General features: G+C 34.4%; 1 protein-coding gene across 1 annotated transcript in view; it reads left to right on the forward strand.

Annotated features, from left to right (window-relative positions):
- LOC143232885 (SCY1-like protein 2) overlaps positions 1-23,008 on the forward strand; it is a 336,447-nt gene that overhangs the window by 242,386 nt on the left and 71,053 nt on the right. Inside the window, exons 3-4 of the mRNA XM_076468902.1 lie at positions 5,422-5,582; positions 12,289-12,436. Of these exons, the coding sequence (XP_076325017.1) occupies positions 5,422-5,582; positions 12,289-12,436 (309 nt within the window). The remainder of the gene's footprint in view (positions 1-5,421; positions 5,583-12,288; positions 12,437-23,008) is intronic.

Here is a 23,008-nt window from a genome sequence, read left to right on the forward strand (position 1 = left end):
TTTTCTTCATTCTTTATATAGAAGTACGTAGTCCTCGCTACGTACTTTTCTTCATTCTTTATATAGAAGTGCGTAGTCTCGCTACAATACTTTTCTTCATTCTTTATATAGAAGTACGTAGTCTCGCTACAATACTTTTCTTCATTCTTTATATAGAAGTACGTAGTCTCGCTACAATACTTTTCTTCATTCTTTATATAGAAGTACGTAGTCTCGCTACAATACTTTTCTTCATTCTTTATATAGAAGTACGTAGTCTCGCTACAATACTTTTCTTCATTCTTTATATAGAAGTACGTAGTCTCGCTACAATACTTTTCTTCATTCTTTATATAGAAGTACGTAGTCTCGCTACAATACTTTTCTTCATTCTTTATATAGAAGTACGTAGTCTCGCTACAATACTTTTCTTCATTCTTTATATAGAAGTACGTAGTCTCGCTACAATACTTTTCTTCATTCTTTATATAGAAGTACGTAGTCTCGCTACAATACTTTTCTTCATTCTTTATATAGAAGTACGTAGTCTCGCTACAATACTTTTCTTAATTCTTTATATAGAAGTACGTAGTCTCGCTACAATACTTTTCTTTATTCTTTATATAAAAGTACGTAGTCTCGCTACAATACTTTCCTTCATTCTTTATATAGAAGTACGTAGTCTCGCTACTATACTTTTCTTCATTCTTTATACAGAAATACGTAGTTTCGCTACAATACTTTTCTTCATTCTTTGTATAGAAATACGTAGTCTCGCTACAATACTTTTCTTCATTCTTTATATAGAAGTACGTAGTCTCGCTACAATACTTTTCTTCATTCTTTATATAGAAATACGTAGTCTCGCTACTTAATAAATATTTATCTCATAGTTCATATTTTAGAAATGTTAAAAATCTCATGAAGTAACTGTTCATTCACCATCACTAGTTTCCAGCTCTTCACTTAACTTACATTTTTAAAAAGGTTCTGTCTAACTTCCACGTAAACTTTGTTGATTTATGATTCACATATCATGTGCTATTTATTGTAAGTATGAACTGTGAGTTTCGTTATTTTTTTCCATTCGTGTAATTATTGTTTGAAACTTAAATCATGACAGGTTCACTGCCATCGGCTTCTTTAACATGCTGCTTACATTTTACGGAGTCTTTAATAAGATATAAAAAGAATAGTACAAGAAAACCCATCGATATTACAGTGACTCCTACTAATCAGTACTGACATTCCCTAAATCAAGTTGTCCCAGCTCTTTGTGATTATTTTAACATGAGAATTCTAGCAGGTAAAACATAGAATTACTTAGTATATTGTTGTGTAGAACGCCCCTTAGTTGTTAATGATTGTGATCAAAAGAATTCATTCGTATTTATGATTTTAATATATTTTCTAAACTACTATATATACCAAATATAGTTTCTTTTATATAAAAAATTAACCACAAGTGAAATTTTGTTACCTTAACTATCTTAACTGTATAGAGCATACCAGCTATTAGGGACAACTTATCTGAAATGTACAGGTCACATCAACTTACAGGGACATCAACTGTCTTAACTGTATAGGTCACACCAGATTACAATGAGAACAATTATCTTTAATATTTAAGTCGCATCAGCTTAAAGGAACAACAAGTATCTTAAATATTTAGGCCACATTTAGGGGCAACAAATATATTTACTATATAGATCACACCAGCTTACAGAAACAACAAGTATCTTAACTTTGAAGAACACACCAGCTCAGAGGAACAAAAGTTATCTTAACTTATAGGTCACATCAGTTTACAAGAACAACAACTATCTTAACTGCAGAGGTAACGTCAACTTAAAGGAATAAAACTATTTTAACTCCACAAGCTTCATCAATTTATAGGGGCGTGTGTGTTTTCTTATAGCAAAACCACATCGGGCTACTTGATGTGTCCAGCAAGCGGAATCAAACCCCTGATTTTAGAAGTAGAAATCTGACAAATTACCACTGTCCCAACAGGAGACTTACATGGTCAAATCTATCTTAACTGTATAAGCAACATCAGCCTAAACGGATAATAATTATCATAACTTCATGGGTCACACCAGCTTATAGGGGCAACTATATGGGTCACATAAAATTTGTATATTTATAACTCTTCCATTTACCACAGAGCTACTTAAATATTACGACTTCATGAAGCAGATAATTCATGTCAACTTCAACAATTTCTGCCGGGTCGTTATGGGTCAGGGTTTGGATGATAAGGTTATGTTAGTAGGGTCTTGGACTCCTACTGTCTGGAGTTGTTAACTACTGCCACGGATAACTGGTCTAATATACATATAAACCAATTTTCAGTTCGTATACGTTTAACGCTTGTTTTATGGGTGATTTTTAATTTAATTTTCTACTGTTCTTAATAACCTTAGAGTACACTTGAAAACTGTTTTTCTCGTCTCAATGCGTGTGATACTTTTTTGTTATTATAAAAGGAAATGTTTTGTGAACAAAACTCGCTGAACAAACGAAGAGAACCCCTGTATGTTTGTTTTTTTACAAAACTCTAAATTCTCACTTCTTGATTGGTCTGGTAAAGTTAGTATAAATAATAATAACAAAAGCTCGTAATTGTATTTCATTTCCAATTATAACTTCTCCATCTTTTGAAACTTTGTCCTGAACAGCAGTTTTCATTTTACCGAAAGCAAATTTTTAAAAGTTGCTTTGCAGAGAGAAAATTAGTGAAGATTCAAAGGTTCCTTTAATAGGTTCTGACTGGCTCTGTCGTAAAGCTCTGGTATTTTAGTAGAATCTGATTGGCTCTTTCGTAAAGCTCTGGTGTTCTAGTGTATTCTGATTGGTCCTGTCGTAAAGCTCTGGTCTTTTAGTAGGCTTTGACTGGTCCAGTCATATATCTCTAAATTTTAGAGATCGCGAACCATGTGATACAACAACTATTACTCATACTTTAAGCTGTGAGTGTTTTATAAGGGTAACAATCAATTTCTTAGTGAGGCTGGCAGGGTGCTGCTGGATAACTAACTGCCTGATAGCTAGTAATTCATAGACACAGTGGCAGACATTTAAAATGCAAAAACGGCTCGTTTGGGTTGAGAAAATATTTTACATAGAAGAGCGAACAACGTTTCGACCTTCTTCGGTCATCGTCAGGTTCACAAAGAAAGAGGTAACTGACCGGAAGCTGACCACATGTTTGAAAGGGGTTGTGTAACTGTGTGTCGAAATGTAGAGGGCGGTATTAGATGTTTGAATATATAATTTTATTTATTTTATTATATTAATATAGGTATAAAGGCGTTCCTTTATATTGGTTTATTTTGGGTTTAAGTTGTTGTATAAGTAAGGCTTCTTTATTCAAACATCTAATACCGCCCTCTACATTTCGACACACAGTTACACAACCCCTTTCAAACATGTGGTCAGCTTCCGGTCAGTTACCTCTTTCTTTTGAACCTGACGATGACCGAAGAAGGTCGAAACGTTGTTCGCTCTTCTAAGTAAAATATTTTCTCAACCCAAACGAGCCGTTTTTGCATTTTAAATTTCTCAACAAGTGGGTTTCTCGACATCACTGAGTGGCAGACAACCTTAGTAGCTTTGCCGTAAGTACAAATTAGAAGTCTTCCTTGCCTTGCATGCAAACCTATGTACATTGCACACTACAGACTTTTCATAATTATTTTACTTACATTTGGGCGATAGACGCATCAAATCAGATAAAGCTCCACTATAACTCTCAAGTGTTAATAACAAAGGGAACAAAAATGAGTTACATATTTCCATAATTCAGTTTTAACGTTTTCTGACATCAAACTTCAATGTACGGAGCTAATGGTGTGCTAAACGTTTGTTATATATTTAGTGCTAGCGTACTTTCTTATCGAAAGAAGGACAGCCAGTATAACACCTTGTTGTTGCCTTTGAATTCGACCGTTTCTGCTTTTTCGAAGCGTTTCAGGATGATATATATATATATATTTTATTTATAGCTCTAAACTCATGGAAGGTTGTGGTACAATTTCTTCCACGAAACTCTAGACCTTTAAGTGCTTTATGTAGGATTAGTGTACACACGTATGTGTAGTTTCCATAGTAACACAGAGTATAAGTGCAATCGTAACTTGAAGCTTAACTGTATATACGTATGTGCTTTCACTGCACATGTTGAATTTATTAAAACTTATCACGTCTACGTCAGAAAACATAATTCATGTAGCTAATGTTACTTTCAGTTTGATTGCATCTTAAGAAGATAAAATATATATATCTCCTTCTACTTTAATTAACCTCCTCTGGCCCTCCATCTCAGGGTCCTTGTGGGTGCCTGTCTATCTGTGTTTCCGCGCACGTAACACAGAAAAAAAAATAAACCAATGTATATGAAACTTTGATTGGAAGTCGGTATGGAACAGTTCTCCTGGATTTTGGTGTGGATTATCTTGAAGTACTTTTTATAATGAGGAGGTAGAGAATTTTCGCGGTTTGGAGTTAATAATTCTGTAAAGTGTAATCGGATTTTGCTACATTTCATAGTCACATTAAGATTAAAACTCAAAACAATTATCTGGATCGTTGATCATTTTGGATCCAAGTGGGAGTTGTGTGAGTTTTGAAGTCCAAATTAAACTTTATGCAATACAAACGAATGCAAGCTCGAAAATAAGCGGCGGAGCAGTCTCTCCCCTTGATCCCAGTCACACCAAACATTCTCGTCCTTTCAGCCGTGGGGGCGTTATAATGTGACGGTCAATCCCACTATTCGTTGGTAAAAGAGTAGCCCAAGAGTTAGCGGTGGGTGGTTTAGACTAGCTGCCTTCCCTCTAGTCTTACACTGCTAAATTAGGGACGTCTAGCACAGTTAGCCCTCGTGTAGCTTTGCGCGAAATTCAAAAACAAACAAACTTTCTCCTTGCTTTTGTTACAAATTTAGATTTTTTTCTTGGGTACTTGAGAAGCAGAAAACCCTTCTAACTGTATAGAATTGCTTGTGTTCTTGAATTTCGCGCAAAGCTACACGAGGGCTATCTGCGCTAGCCCTCCCTAATATAGTGTAAGACTAAAGGAAAGGCAGCTAGTATCCACCGCTCATCGCCAACTCTTGGGCTACTCTTTTAGGAACGAATAGTAGAATTGACCGTCAATTTATAAATCCCTCACAGATAAAAGGACGAACGTGTTTGATGTGACAGAGATTCGGACCTATTACCCTCATATTACAAGTCGAACGCCCTGACCACCTGGCCATGCTGGGCCTCATAAAATTTCTGTTCTGAAAATCAACCCTTAAATAATAATCTGCAAATGTAAATGTTACAGGAGCTGAAATATTGTGAGGAAACGACCGTAAGCCAGTTCTATAAATTACAATATTTTACAATATTCGTACGATGAACCTTTTCATTTGTTGTTTTTTGTTATTTTCAGGAAGCATCCGTCTTTATCTTTGAGAAGCGTGTGGCAGACAAACTTCACAAACCTAAACGAAAAGAAACCATCACAGAAATCCTGAGATATGGTGTTAAACAGCTGGACCGATTTAAACACCCCAAAGTATTAACATTATATCATCCTATCGAGGAATCGAGGTGAGATTATCTAATAAGTTTCAAAACAGCTTTGATAAAAACGTAAGAAATATATACATATATAGATGTGTTTAGTTCTTTACTGGTACAGTTGTAAGTCTACGGATTTACAACGCTAAAATCAGGGGCTCGATTCCCCTCGGTGGACTCAGCAGATAGCTCGCTGTGGCTTTTCTATAAGAAAAACATATTATTCACTTATCTTTCACTTGCTGAGAAGTCCCTCGGTAGGACAATGGTAAGTTTACGGGCTTACAACGCTAAAATCCGTGGTTCGATTATGGCAAACGCATGTGGCTTTACACTAAAATAACCAACCTGCTAACTTGTTGAGAAAGACACTCGTAGCTAAACACAAAGTTTTATGACAACAGAGCGAACTATTTTGTACTATAACCTTCTTAAACCTCCACCGTAGAGAGTATCTGAACATCACAAAGATAAATAGTTTAACTTATAAATCTGAATAATATATTTGTTCTTTGTCTGCTTATTGCTAAACGCAAAGCTCAACAATGGAACGAATGTGCTTTGTCAATAGATTAAACTGCGTATTTTAGCGTTATAGCACTTAAATTATCGCATTCTCTAGATCTTGGAATACCATAAATCTCTAACGAAAATTTACTAATCAGTTTATGCTCTCCAGTTGCTCGAGCGGCCTGACTCCGTTCAATTACTTTGGGTGGAAAATAAAGTTATATTTGGATCGTGCAATAAACGTTCCCTTCGCTTTTGAATTTCAGTAGTTGAAATTGCAAAGTAACGCAAGTGACATGAGCTATACGATTGATAATAAAAGCGTATTAGGAGAAAATAATTCACTGGAACTTTACGTTTCTCTCCACACCACGCAATAACCAGTTTATTGATTTTAACAGCTTTGTAAATGTGAGGCCTGGCAGGGCCTAGCGCGTTAAGGCGTGCGCTTCGTAATCTGAGGGTCGCGGGTTCGCGCCCGAGTCGCGCCAAACATGCTCGCCCTCCCAGCCGTGGGGGCGTTATAATGTGACGGTCAATCCCACTATTCGTTGGTAAAGGATTAGCCCAAGAGTTGGCGGTGGGTAGTGATGACTAGCTGCCTTCCCTCTATTCTTACACTGGTAAATTACAGACGGCTAGCACAGACAGCCCTCGAGTAGCTTTGTGCGAAATTCAAAAAATAAACAAACAATGCAGATGTGTACACACATGCACCACACTTTTATACCTGGTTCTAGAGGAGGAATGGGAACCCGTTAAATATGTACATAACTATGAAAACACCGGAATGTTGGTTTTTCTTTTTAATCCTAAATATTTTACAGATTTCGAGCTGTTAACTACATTTTCATACTTTTGCACAAAAGATGTTGTTTGTGAAATATAACACCTTTTGAAAAAACCAGGCGTAGTTCAAAACTATGCATGAATACTTCTTTCAGGTACAACGAGAGACGAGCGTGGTCAGTGATTAACGGATTCAATGTTCGCATCCCGTTACCTAAAATACAAATAACACATAGTCTCCGCACTTTGAGAACTTGGTGCGTTATAAAGATGAAAGTCAAATCCCTCTATTAGATTAGATAAGAGTGGCTCAAGATTTGGCGGAGGGTGCTGCTCATGAGCTGCCTTTTATTTATCAGTTAAAAACTGTGTATAATTAACACAGATAACATTAAAGTAGCTTTGCACGAATGTCCTAAAACAATCAAATTATGCAGAAATATCGACATTCATAACTAAATTAATTTTTCTCAACATGTCTTCTGCTGTTAGAGGTGTCTAAAAACTGAAATGTTAAACTCTTTATTTTGTTTGAATATGAATTCATCTTTCAGAGATAAGCTCCTGAATTATTTACAGTTTTACAGAGTTAAAATGTCTTCTAGTCTGTGAGATACCAATGTTAAAGAGTTAATGACGGTGGATCTACAACCAAATTAGTGTTCTGCTGTCTACAAATGTGTCACTTATTACTGACAAGGGATATCAGAGATATGAAATAACATAATTAATAGTCTACAGATGTACTGTTGCGATTTATAGGCATAAAATTTAAAATCTGACAATTAACATATTTCCGGTGCCTTTTTACACCTTAACTTAGTCACGTACTTCAGTTGATTACATCATTATCTGTTAGGATTCTACGAGTTGAGAATAGATCATATTTTTCTGCTGAAATTGTACGTCTAAAAATGTCAGCGAATGCACTTTCTTATCTTATATAATCTTACATACATTGTGAATCGCGGCTTCTGTTCGTCTGTCTGTCGTTTGATGGCCTGGCATGGCCAAGCGCGTAAGGCGTGCGACTCGTAATCCGAGGGTTGCGGGTTCGCGCCCGCGTCGCGCCAAACATGCTCGCCTTCCCAGCCGTCGGGGCGTTATAATGTGACTGTCAATCCCACTATTCGTTGGTAAAAGAGTAGCCCAAGAGTTGGCGGTGGGTGGTGATGACTAGCTGCTTTCCCTCTAGTCTTACATTGCTAAATTAGGGACGGCTAGCACAGATAGCTCTCGAGTAGCTTTGTGCGAAATTCCAAAAACGTTTGAAAACCTGCGCGTGCAGACAAAGTTCAACATTCACTTTTAAAATGGCGGGAAAACAGTCATGAATAACGTAAATGCTAAGTTTTATTTCGCAAGCAGAATATTCTACACTAAAGTGTTAGGAATTACAGTATGAATCTTATTTTGAATTGTGACGTAACATTACCAAAATAAAAATATAAATGTATTGTTCAGTGGCTCTTAACAATACTGAATTGTTCAACAATTACTTTTCGTGGTGACTTGAGTAAGTAGCTTAGACCTACGACTCCGAGTGAAACCAAGAATACAACACAATTAACATTTTTAAAATCCATGAAATAACTTAAATTCGTAGATTAAGTTAAACTTTAGTTGCCACTGGGGACGAAAACATTTGTTTATTCCACAATGGTAACTTCGATCTTCCGATTCAACCATAGACAAGATAAGATACATTCAAGTTACCCCAACAATCTTATCTGTGAATAATTTAATTTTGAATTTTCTGAAATGACAAATGTCATACAAAATTCAAAACCAATAACTCTATTGCTGCTAAGCCTTAGAGAACCATTATATCGTTGTGAAACGATAACTGATATTAGCATTATATATATATTTTCTTTTTCGCTGAAGACAAAAGTATCATGACACTGTTTTATAAATTAAAGATTATGACCGAATTCTTACGAAACCGAAACTTAACATTGCAGTACTACGAAACAATGACTCTAATTAATTGCACCTATTCGAAACCAAAATTGTTGCATCATCAAAATTTCTTGATGCATAATAAATAAATAAATGCATTTTATTATACATAAATCTAGACTTGGCTGCTGAAAATAAAATTATTTTCTATACAATAAACGTATAGATATGATTATTATTTGTAATATGAACAATAATACCGAAATAATATTAATAGCAAAATGTTCTAATAGTAATTATTTTAATAATAGACTATCGTACCTGGCACTGAAGGCCCGGCATGGCCAAGCATGTTAAGGCGGGCGACTCGTAAGCTGAGGGTCGCGGGTTCGCATCCATGTCGCGCCAAACATGCTCGCCCTTTCAGCCGTGGGAGCGTTATAATGTGACGGTCAATCCCACTATTAGTTGATAAAAGAGTTGCCCAAGAATTGGCGGTGGGTGGTGATGACTAGCTGCTTTCCCTCTAGTCTTACACTGTTAAATTAGTGACGGCTAGCACAGATAGCTCTTGAGTAGCTTTGTGCGAAATTCGAAAACAAACAAACAAATAAACAAACAAACCTGGCACTGTTTGTTTAAGACTGCTGAGTTACTTTAAATGCGTTTTTCGTCAGTATAAAATCTAAAGTAGATAAAAGATAATTATGTACAGCTACAATTCCGAACAAATGTAAACAGATGCTTAACCTAAAAATACGAAACATATCAGTGCACGTATTTCAAATGCAATGTTAATAAACCCACAAATGATACAATTAATTAATACATCATCTATATTTGATAATTTTGCTTTACATTAAATACTGTTATTAATCATGTACACTGTTATTATCTTCAGTCTTTGCAGTACACTAGTGTATAGCACGTCAAAAATGACGGGGCAAATACTACTATCTTCACCCCATAATAAACCCCACATTTTATAACTAATTAAAGTAAGTACATTTTATGAAATCAAACTTGACAATCAAGAGGTAGGAAAGTGCAGTCGAAGCAGATGTTTATCAGTAAATTATTTTGTGAGCAAATCAAAAGGAAAATTAATAAAAATTAGATTAAAAACATTTGATATACATAGAAAAGTAAGTGAGTTTTCGTAACACTATGTTCTAACAATGGCTTTTATGTCACGACTCTCAGCACAAAAAGTATAACCTAATATCGTTGTTAGTCTATATAGCAAAAGTATAAAATCAAATGTATTGACAACAAAACTGGAAAAATATTGCTTGTTTTCTTAACTTAGAATCTCTGTTAATTAAAGAGGTTTGTTTTGTTTATTGAAAACGTTGGTTATATTGAAGAAAATGGATTAATTCAGAAATGATTTGAGTTTAAATACAATCAATATTTTTACTTTCATGACAAATTTTACTCACTTGAGTCTAAGCTAATTGGTCTCACACTACATCTTTTCTTTAGGCTTATTATATCAACACTCACTACACTTATAAGGTTTCACGGCATCCACCTCTTCTGATAGTTTCCTTGCACTCCCATCACTACAATAAAACTATTCTATCTGACTTTTATGACTCATATTTCGAGAAATCAAGCGTGACGTGACGTGACACATACTGAGTTTAATGTAGGTTAGAAAGCGCATGCTAGTATATATCAGACTTCTTTGCGAATAAACTGATTGTTATAATCAGATAAAAACATTCTGTTGTATCAGTTTTATATTGCTACAGTCTCTGAATCTAACTATAAAGACATATAGCTATACACTTAAGACTTTTATTAATAATGAAGACTGGCTGTTTAATTAAGTTTAAGCCTCTTCAGTGACTGTAAACACCCGAATGTAAACAAAATAAACATTTTATAAACTTACGGTCAATTTCACTTTTCTGTTGACTGGCTGTTTTCTCTCTAGTCTATCAGTTCAAAATTATGGACGGTTTGCTCGATAGATCTCAAGTAGCTTTGCCCGAACTTCAACATACAAACAATCATTGTTATCTAACTTTTACGTGTAAAAGATGGATAAAATAGTTAAGATATTGAGAAATTATCCTATAGAACGTTTTTTTCATCATATTCTCTAACTCAGTTAATGCAGCTGAATTAAGTAAACGAGAATACAGAAATCAGCATAAAGTAAAGTTACTGTTCACGAGAGTACAACAATTTACATGAAACGAACATTAAGAACACGAACTAACAAAAATTAGCATAAAACACATATTAACACAAAATAATATACTAATGTTAATGAATCGAAGATTTATAATGGTGGGCTGTAAAAATAATTATAAATCAAGAACTATACTAATTACAATTGATATAGCAATAATAACGTTTGTCTGGAAATGATAGGATTAGAATATAATGGTATAGCAATTAAACGTAGTTAAATGTTTCATAGGAAAAACAATTAGTACAAATATGAATCTATGAAAATAAAATAAAACTTGGGATTGATGACATTTGGATGGAATTAATTATGTAAAAGGAATATTAAATATAAGTTGTTAAACAAGATAAAAACAAAAATACAAGAACCACCAAGGCCTAATATGATGATGTAAGGATCACTAGTGTTACGACCCGACATGGCCAAGTGTGTTAAAGCGTTGGACTCGTAATCCCGAGGGTCGCAGGTTCGAATCCCCCTCGCACCAAACATGCTTGCCCTTTCAGCTGTGAGTGCGTTATAATGTGACGGTCAATCCCACTATTCGTTGGTAAAAGTGTAGCCCAAGAGTTGGCGGTGGGTGGTGATGACTAGCAGCCTTCCCTCTAGTCTTACACTGTTAAATTAGAGACGGCTAGCATAGATAGCCCTCGAGTAGCTTTGCGCGAAATTCAAACAAACACTATTGTTATAAAGAAAGGTCTAACCAATCTATCTATTTCTTTTTGTAGTTCCTTTCTGAAACAAATACCTGTCTGATAATTAGATGTACGGGTGATTTTATTCTTTAAGGTTTTCAATAGCTCTTACCAGTTAGTGCAGTTATTACTAGTTAAATTTATTTTAAAATTAACGTCACGCAATTTTACACTAAACTATTTCTTTTAAATTGTAATCTCTTATGTGTTATTTAAAATGTTGCAGGATATAGGTGTGTATTGTAATCAAAACTGGTCGATGAAACTGTTTGTAATTTTCTATAAGCCATATAATTACAACTAGCTTTAATGATTTTGAAATGAAAAAGTAAACAAAAAAAATTCATTCGGTAAAAGACACCTTACTGTTGATGGATTACATGTCAACACTTTTTTTTCTCTAAATATGTTAATTAAGAAGCCCTTATCTTTGAGAGGCGCCTTTTCTTAATTAAATGGCCTTGAAATCCAATTAGAATTCTCGTTACCAGATATATAACGAGCTAACAATAAAACGTAATGAGTCTTAAAGCCAATAATGAAAGTCTAATTGATATTTCTTTCTAAACAATGTCTGTTTTTTAGGCCGAATGCAAATTACTTTCATCTGAAACTTGTACTTGAAATTTTCTAGCGATACTCTTGCATTTGCAACAGAACCTGTCTTTGGAAGTCTTGCAAACGTCCTTGGTTGCTTGGAGGATAGACTACCTCAGAATCTACCATCTGCCGTTAGGGAGTACAACTTCCTACCAATAGAGATAAAATATGGACTTCTTCAGGTTTGCGTAATCTTTTTTTTTTTCTTTACCTCTACGCTTATTTTTCTCAATGAAATAATAATAATACACGAAATTTAACTACCTATACAATAATTCCTAATAATCACAGAATTGACAGTGCATAAAAGATTGATAAAGACATTTTCGTAATAAAGACAGAAAATAATGGACTTTCACAACTATCCATACAATAATAAAATATCTTTTTTTTAATTATTTCAGCCAAAGTTTCGTAACTGTGGCTACAACAAGGATAATTCAAGTGCAAGAGCTGTTTGATGTTAAAATATTCGCTTACTTATTGACTGAATAGTTTATTAAGTTATCGTTTCTAATGGTCAGTATTTATATTTTTCTTAGGGGGCCTAGGAGGTTCAGGTACAATGTTAACCTCTACCTCTCACGTTGGCCCGGCATGGCCAGATGGTTAAGACCCTCCACTCGTAATCCGAGGGTCGCGGGTTCGAATTCCGTAACACCAAAATTAGCATATATTTAACATGAATCAGTTTTTCTATTTTCCTCCCGATGACACCATAAAGGTTAAACATTGGCTGAAATAAAAAGTGTTTTTTTTTAATTAGCTGAAGACCAAAGTTATTTTTCCTTTCTAGCTTTATTATTAAAATATTCAAATATAATTGTTTTGTCAAGAACAAAGTATTGTTAAAAATATGAGTTTTTTAGATTTATTAACAAACATATTTTCACACTACATTACTTGACCTCCATATCAGCTCGTTGGATGACAGATCTAATATTTGAACTGAGCAAATGTGATTACAGTATTTTTATGTCTTGTTTGTAAGCGACTTGTCGTTATTGTTTTTGGATGCTGTTTGTTGTATCACAGATGTTTCCATTAAATAACCTTAAAATGAATTAATTTTAGTTGTTGACCTGAAAAGTGACTAAATAACTTATGACTTTTTGCCCCTAAGTCACTGGTACTCGTTTGTGGATATGCTATTTGTAAATTTCAAGTCGTAGGCAGAAATTATTTCAAAAATACATATAAACTTATTTAGCTACTTAACTGTACAGTTATGGCCCGGCATGGCCAAGCGTGTTAAGACGTGCGACTCGTAATCTGAGGGTCGCGGTTCGCATCCCCGTCGCGCCAAACATGCTCGCCCTTTCAGCCGTGGGGGCGTTATAACGTGACTGTCAATCCCACTATTCGTTAGTAAAAGAGTAGCCCAAGACTTGGCGGTGGGTGGTGATGACTAGCTGCCTTCCCTCTAGTCTTACACTGCTAAATTACGGACAGCTAGCACAGATAGCCCTCGTGTAGCTTTGTGCGAACTTCAAAACAAACAAACTGTACAGTTGATTGTTTCGTTATCAAACTGTGAACTCTAACACATCAGGATAAAAATGCATTATTGTGTGGGATAGATATAGATAGTCAATAACATTCAAGTATAGTTACTTGCCCTTCTAATGGGATTAAATAACTTGATCTCTCCAAAAACGAATGTTCTTCACAACATTCTAATAATTTCCACTGTCAGAAAAGCTTAGCACCTGATAGCGTCTTATTGTTAACCTATAATAAGTACAGAAAACGACCCATCAAACAACTTCTGTTTTTCAACATTATAAATTAACGACACCTTAACATTTGACGAACTTTGTTAGTTGTACTTCTTGTTGACAAAAAGCGATCTACCATCGTTTCAGTTTGAAGGTTGTTTAGTTTCTTTCGTATCTGAAATTCCAAATTCTTCCTTGTTTTTCTACTCCAGTATTTTTTCTTCTAAATAATGTTCTTATTCGCGATTCGGTTGAATACAGGCTTTCTTGAATCAATATTCATCCCATAATACCTTATTGAATCGGTTCTTTTTAGATGATCGTCTCTCACTTGGCTGTTGTTTTAAATAAAACCACATCTGACGAACACACTTCCATATCTTTATCAGTATACTTATGTATTTCTTTACCAATACTTTCATGTGATGTTATATCGCAAGAAATTTTTTATCAAAAATGACAGATTCACAGAACCTTGTTGCACATAGTCCTTAGAACTTAGCTCATTTTCATCAAAATTGTGAATATTTAGCTTCCATAACGAAACTCGTTTCGCTTCATCCAAAAATTACGAAAAAAAGACATTCGAAATGAATCTTAATACTTGAATGAATTTCACGCTAGAAGTACCAGTATATTACAAACGTGAAATATGACTCTGTACGATACGATAAAAAATATGACTCAACATAAAACAATTGGTTAACGCACATCTTTTATAGTAATACTCTTCTATCATATTAATATTTTATCATATTAAGTAATTTTATGTATTTGCTTGTTCTTTGGTGTAACTAACCAATAATATAGAGTAAAATTATTCATTTTTTTTGTTCAATACATCAGACTCCGTATGAACTCTAACAGTAATGAAGGAAAATGATTTCAATATTAATGATATATTACATATGCATTTACGGTTTTTGTGTGTGTTGGTTTATTTTTGTTTATTTTCGCGCAAAGCTACTCGAGGGCTATCTACGCTAGCCGTTCCTAATTTTAGAGTGTAAGACTAGAGGGAAGATAGCTAGTCATCATCACCCCCCGCCAACTTTTGGGCTACTCTTTTTACCAACGAATAGTGGGATTGACCGTCATTTTATAACGCCCCCACGGCTGAAATGGCCAAACATGCTAACAAATGAGTCACACCCAAAAATGGCCCGGCATGGCCAGGTGGGTTAAGGCGTGAGACTCATTTGTTACTACAAGAAATCGTAATAAACAGAACTAAGTGACAAATCAACCAATAGAAACTTTACAGTTAAATTTAATACAATTCTAGAAATAAGATTTAAACAATTTACAGCTTTATGTTACAAAGAGTACAGTAGAAATTTGCAGAATTATTCAGAATGTATTGGAGAATAGAATGTATGATATTAAACAAAATTCGATAAGGTTGTACATAAGTTTTGGGTGTTTGATATGCTTTCACAAAGGACAATCAGGGATGGACAAATAATGCTCGTTAAATTTCGTATCCAGTAACCTCCTGGCCACAAGTGAATGAAAATGTCTTTCCCTTCAAGCTAAAATTTTGTACCTCGTGAGCGTATTACATTCTTTGGAAAGCAGATTATTGATGCAAACTGGTTAAGAGACTTGTCCAAGAACTGTGATCTATCGAACCCGAGTGACCAACTATTTGCATACCACATCAAAATAGAATTATCACCATGATTACTGACAGTCCAAGAAATTTCTTAGGAGAAAAAGAGACAAAATAAGATGCATTTATTCTGCGAAAATTGTGCAAATCTAGACTCATCGTAAAAAAATTGCAATGTTCCCAGATAGGACATCATAGCATATGTAATGCACATTGTTATACCAGTAAGAAATGACTTTTGCTCTGACTACTCCACTATTGTAGCTCATATTATAAAGATACTTTGTGTTGTTATTGGGACGTACTTTCAATATTTGCGGGCACTTGACTTGTGTAGTTCTCCGCACTTCTCACAGTATGGACAGTCTATTCTGTTGATTTTGTATGTACGGGGTATGGCATAACCTGTTATTTTTCAACATGATGAAGATCGCGGACTTAATCACTTGTACGAGTATGGCATAACCTGTTATTTTTCAACATGATGAAGATCGCGGACTTAATCACTTGTACTTGGTATGACATAACCTGTTATTTTTCAACATGATGAAGATCGCGGACTTAATCACTTGTACGGGGTATGACATAACCTGTTATTTTTCAACATGATGAAGATCGCGGACTTAATCACTTGTACTTGGTATGACATAAACTGTTATTTTTCAACATGATGAAGATCGCGGACTTAATCACTTGTACTTGGTATGACATAACCTGTTATTTTTCAACATGATGAAGATCGCGGACTTAATCACTTGTACTTGGTATGACATAAACTGTTATTTTTCAACATGATGAAGATCGCGGACTTAATCACTTGTACTTGGTATGACATAAACTGTTATTTTTCAACATGATGAAGATCGCGGACTTAATCACTTGTACTTGGTATGACATAACCTGTTATTTTTCAACATGATGAAGATCGCGGACTTAATCACTTGTACTTGGTATGACATAAACTGTTATTTTTCAACATGATGAAGATCGCGGACTTAATCACTTGTACGGGGTATGGCATAACCTGTTATTTTTCAACATGATGAAGATCGCGGACTTAATCACTTGTACTTGGTATGACATAACCTGTTATTTTTCAACATGATGAAGATCGCGGACTTAATCACTTGTACGGGGTATGGCATAACCTGTTATTTTTCAACATGATGAAGATCGCGAACTTAATCACTTGTACGGGGTATTGCATAACCTGTTATTTTTCAACATGATGAAGATCGCGAACTTAATCACTTGTACAGGGTATGACATAACCTGTTATTTTTCAACATGATGAAGATCGCGAACTTAATCACTTGTACGGGGTATGAAATAACCTGTTTTTTTCTGCATGATGAAGATCGCGGACTTAATCACTTGTACGAGGTATGGCATAACCTGTTATTTTTCAACATGATGAAGATCGCGGACTTCATCATTGTAAAGAGATCTTTCAATTTCTTCTTAATTTTGTCTCCACCCACACCGTCCAAATATTCGACCTCGCGAAAATACGGTAAACTTCTGAAGTTCTTTCTTTTGTGGAATAGCTGTTAATGTTAATCATTTGGACAGTTTTGGGTATGATGTTATTAAAAGACTCATACTTTCGGAGAAGTGGGTATTTACTTGTAAGTAGGCTTAGGAGAAGTAGGTATTTACTTGTAAGTAGGCTTAGGAGAAGTAGGTATTTACTTGTAAGTAGGCTTAGGAGAAGTGGGTATTTACTTGTAAGTAGGCTTAGGAAAAGTGGGTATTTACTTGTAAGTAGGCTTAGAAGAAGTGGGTATTTACTTGTAAGTAGGCTTATTGCCTTCAGATAGTTACAGCAGCTCTACACATATATCCTAATAATGTCACATGATAAGTAAGTACAGTTTGAAGGTCATGTTACAACACATACTATAGTCATTTTTTTCAATATTATGTTCACTGGATATTATACACTGGATAGCACAACATCATTAGTGTTTGTAATGACAGACAAACATTGGATAGCACAACATTATTTGAGTTTGGAATGAGAGTCATACACTGGATAGCACAACCTTAGTAGTATTTGTAATAAGGGTAATAAACTGGATAGCACAACTTCAGAAGTTTTCATGTTTTTTTTATACAATAAACGATAAAACTGAAACACCTAGGATTATCCACACCTAAATGTTATTTTGTGCAGTTTTGTACAGTTACATACCTGAATTTACGAAGTCCATCCAGTATTCTGATATATATATATCTGTCATAATCAGGCTATTTTGTGTAATAAAATAAATAATGTGATACATACATGTTTTATAAACTGGTAGTCAGTGTTGATGGTGTTTCACACTCAACTTCTCATGTTAGAATTACTTAGCTTTTTAACAATTCCTCCCGAGTAAATTATGTACATATGGCAGTGTAGAAATTTGACAAACTCGGTTTCTAGCTGGTAAAATAAGTCCAGAACAGTATCATTAAATATACGTAAAAAACTCGCCTTAGAGCGTTATGATAAATGAGTTAATTTTCTCAGCGAGATTACAATTTTTTACAACTTGGATTCGTAGCTAAACCACACAAAATTCTCTCAATTAAGACTCCGAAAATGTTTCATTAGAACTGAATGATTTATTTACTTATGTCGTATTGGAACCTTATGTACACTGACTAGTCGTGAAGAACTTCACGGACTATTTCAGAATGAAACCTAAATGGTAAAATCATAAATACCTATCTACTTCTGAAAGTAGCAAAGAAAAACGAAAGTAGGTCACCAGTTTGACACTAAATTATGCTGATTATATGCAAAAAACTCAAAAAGCGTTACTGTAGTGCAGTTCAAACGTCTTTAAAATTCAAACTTTATATCTATAATAAAAAACAATGCAAACGGTTATAAACTTTAAAGAAATTACTAAAGAATTCAACTTACCATACATTTGAAAGGTGCTGGTCCAACGATAAATCTACAGATTTGCAAAGCTAAAATCAGGGTGCATCCCCGTCACGCCAAACATACTCGCCCTTTCAGCCGTGAATAATGTGACGGTCAATCCTACTGTTCGTTGGTAAAAGAGTAGCCCAAGAGTTGGCGGTGGGTGGTGTTGACTAGCTGCCTTCCTTCTAGTTTTACACTGCAAAATTACCGACGGCTAGCGCAGATAGCCCTCGAGTAGATTTGCGAGAATTTCAAAAACAAACAAACAAACTAAAATCAGAGGCTCGATTCCCCTCGATGGAGTCAGTAGATAACCCAATGAGGCTTTGCTATAAGAAAAAACACACATTTGAAAGGTACTGAAAACATTAAACAATTAATCTTACAAAACATTTAAACATGCTCGTAATATTTGCGGTTGACTGATTTGATATTAAGGACAAATATTCAATAAGGAACTGCTGGATTTAAGTGGATTTCTGAAAAATACCTATCAGCGATAAAGGTTACCACCGATATAATATTGCTACATCATTTGGGACATAAAACTTAGTCTTCATAAATATACACATTGAAAGTCACATCCAATTAGCAAACTTTCTTCATTGGTTTTCTGCCAAAATACAACAAAATTGTAAATTTCAATTACAGTTAAGTAGCATTTCATACACGTGTAAGTGTTAAAATAGTTGATACCTTACTGTCAATATCCCATGAATAAAAGTTATGTAATATTGGAATAAACGTAAAACGTTTACTTTTGTAACATTTCTGAAATAAACCCAGTGATCTTCCGACAAAAACAACACCAACAGAGTAATATATTTTTAATGTATTTACTCTGACCAGCTTCCCATATCTTCTTCACATTTTATATCGTAAGGAATTATAATTTTTATCGATGACCAAAGATTTATTTTGATGTGTCCGTGCAAATTACATTTCATAAAGCAACATGAGCTCATTGTTTAAAAAGTTTATGAATTGGTTTACCAATAAAGTTGAGGAGGTAAATTTGCTTTTAAGAAAACAACCTGATTCTCAATCCAGTTGATTTTATGGTCGTGATAATCAGTGAAGGCTGCTAAAAGTTTGACGATCACATCAGTTAACTATGGCTGCTTTTATTAACCTCATATCATTTAGATTTCATAACTTTTTACTTTAATCTGACATGATTAAGTTACTGTTATTTCGAGCTGTCAGTTTGAAGCGTTTTTTTTTTGCATTTTAATTCTGTACTATTACTTGAAACAAATATAAACATTGAATATGTATGATATTATAATAAAGACGGAACAACATCACTGTTCTAAAATAATACAAACTGTCACGTCAGTTATATCGTTTGTATAAGTTAGGCATTTTTCAATCATTGATGTGATTTATGCTATAAATAATTGGACATTTCATAATGACCTTACATTACGCTCGTAAAGAAACCTTCGGTAACCGTTGATCTGTATTCTCAGTGTTCATGACACTTCTGTATGGAGAGTGTTAACAAAGCATTACAGTGGCAGCCTGGCACTGTTGTTGCCTAATTAAAATCAAAATGTTGGTTAGGCCATGGGGGCTTTATGAGGTGATGGTCAATCCCACTGTTTATTGGTAAAAGAGCAAACTAAAATTTGACGTGGGTGGTTCCAACTAACTACCCTACGTCTAATCTCTCACTTCAAAACTAGGGATAGCTGGCGCAGATAGCCTTCGAATAGGTTTATGCGAATTTTACAAAAGAAAACCTAAACAGAATTCAAGTTAGATGGCTTATTGTTCATCTAAACATGTAACTTATTTACCAACATTAACCAAGAGAAATAATAAGTTATTCTGTAATCTGAATTAAGTATTTGTTTGTATTTTTTGGTTAAATAAATCACTAAAAATAAAGAGGATCTATTAATATAAATTTATAAGCACTTTTAAACCCTATCCTTCAGTGCGATAGAGGTCAAAACAGCTAAAGACAGAGAAAGTTTTTACATAATCAGTAACGCAATACATGTATACTCCAACATGGTTGACGGCTTCAACGGACCTTGCTTTGAAAGTTACTTATATTTGTAGTGAATAATTTCCTGTTAAATAATGAACGTTATATGTAGAAGTTTCATTAAAGGAAATTACGTTTAATTTTAAAAAACGTTCGAGAAATAAGTGAACAAACAGGAAGATACGATAATGGTTAGTTTAATTAAAACTAGTAATGCTACACGACGTTAGAGCATGGGTGGGCAATTTATTTTCACAGTGGCCACAACTGTGGCTAATGAAAACAACGTGGGTCACACTATTTAAAAAAAATTGAAACATGTTAGCTTAGTCAAAATAATTGCATTTCAACTAACCTTCAATGTGAAAATTGATGGGAATTTTCATCAACAAGTTTCGTGAAATTTGGCTTAATATCTATGTTCAGTGAGCATCTTAGATCTACCTCTACATTTATGTCAGTAAGCCGAGATCTGTATCTAGACTTGAGAAAATCTAACGTAGAAAATGTTGACTCACACATCCATGTACATTTAAACATGGAAAATAATTTTGAAATTGCTATCTTTTTAACTTTTGAAGACTCTCATTTATCAGAATAGTGAGCCACATCTCTCTGATAGAACATTTTTGTTTACCTTTTATGCGTTCTACACTTTGCAGGGTAAGCATCTCGTCTTCAAATCCACACTTATCCAAAGACAATAAAGACATAATTTCCTTACTGAAATTTCCTAAGTCAATATGAAATGGATCATGCAAAAATTCAAATATCAATTTCAAATTTTTAAATTCGGAGAAAGGTAATTCAAATTTTTTGGATATATTTTTAGTCCAGTTGACATAGAGATCATCTTTAGCATCAAAGAAATCATAATCCTTATTATTTCTTGAAAACTATTCAACTTTGCACAATGTGTCAAATTATTCTTTTGTAATTGTTCCGCAAGGATGTTTAGCTTCAATTGAAATTCATGAATGGACTGTGATTGCTTGCTTATTATTTAACCTCTTCCCTGAAACTTCGTATTGAAGTTATTCAAGTGAACTATCATATCACACAGAAAGTACAAACCACACTGCCATGACAAAGTTTCAATTTCAGGAAAATTTTTAATCTTACCTTTTTCAACAAGATACTCTTTTATTTGAGGAAATAAGGAAGTAAATCGTTCCAAGACTTCTCCTCTATTTAACCATCTTACATTTGCAAAATCAGTAAGATCATCAAAAGTACAGTCACTGCTTCTCTTTAAAGACTCAACAAACTGTCAATGGATGAGAAAGCTTCCACTTCTAATATAATTCATAATTTTTACAACAATGTACATCAAATTTTTCAATTCATCACTTTTAGACATCTGAGCACGTACAATGGAAAGATGGCAGTGTGGACTTCACATTATTTTCAATTAAATGCTGCTTCAAAAGAGAAGTAAATCCTAATTTCGCTTCAGTTATGATAGAAGAACCGTCTGTTGTGACAGAAACCAGTCTTTTACAATCCAGATTGAATATTTTTGACATTTCAAGAAATTTTTCAACGATTTTTTTCCACATGTTCGATATCGTAACCACAAAGGCCAAACATTTTTTCTCTCATATGGGCCCGGCATGGCCAGGTAGTGAAGGCACTCGACTCATAATCTGAGGGTCGGGAGTTCTAATCCCCGTCACACCAAACATGCTCGCTCTTTCAGCCGTGGGGCGTTATAATATGACGGTAAATCTTAATATTTGTTGGTAAAAGAGTAGCCTAAGAGTTGGCAGTAGGTGGTGATGGCTAACTACCTTTCCTCTAGTTTTATACTGCTAAGTCAGAGACGGCTAGCGCAGATAGTCCTCGAGTAGCTTTGTGTAAAATTCAAAACAAACAAACTAATCTTCCCTCACTTAAAGATCCGAAGTTACATATCGAACTCAAAATTACAACCGTGCAGTCACTAACATCTGTTGACTCCTCTAGTGCTAAAGAAAAATAGAAACAGTCTTTTAGTTGTTCAACACACTGATTTTCTACGTCTTTCACTAACCCTAGCATTCTGCGGACAATTGTTCGTCGACTTAATTGCAAATAATTTACCTTTTGCAGAATATCATAGTTTATTTTTGAATCATGATTTTTCAATAGAGTTTCAATGACCACAATCAAAATTTATTTTACCAGTTCAGCATCAGAAAATGATTTCTTTATTTTGAGCTAGAATCCAAGTCACTTTATAACTAGCTAACGTAACTAGTTCTATCGATGATAGAAATCTTTTTAGGCCTCCCTTTTGTTCATGATGTTGTGTTTTCAAACGGCTAATTTTATTCATAAGATTTTTGCTGTCAACTGGAAATTTTACATAAAATTCGTTGTGAAAATTGTTAAAGTGTTGCTTAAGGTTGTATACTGTATTATTTCTAAAACCTTTGTTACACAAAAGACACACTGGCTTATTATTTGTTTCAATAACTACAAATTTCAACTCCCAACTTTCACGTCATACCAGTCACGCGCTATTTT

This window comes from Tachypleus tridentatus, chromosome 11, assembly GCF_004210375.1.
Source record: "Tachypleus tridentatus isolate NWPU-2018 chromosome 11, ASM421037v1, whole genome shotgun sequence".
Lineage (NCBI taxonomy): Eukaryota > Metazoa > Arthropoda > Merostomata > Xiphosura > Limulidae > Tachypleus > Tachypleus tridentatus.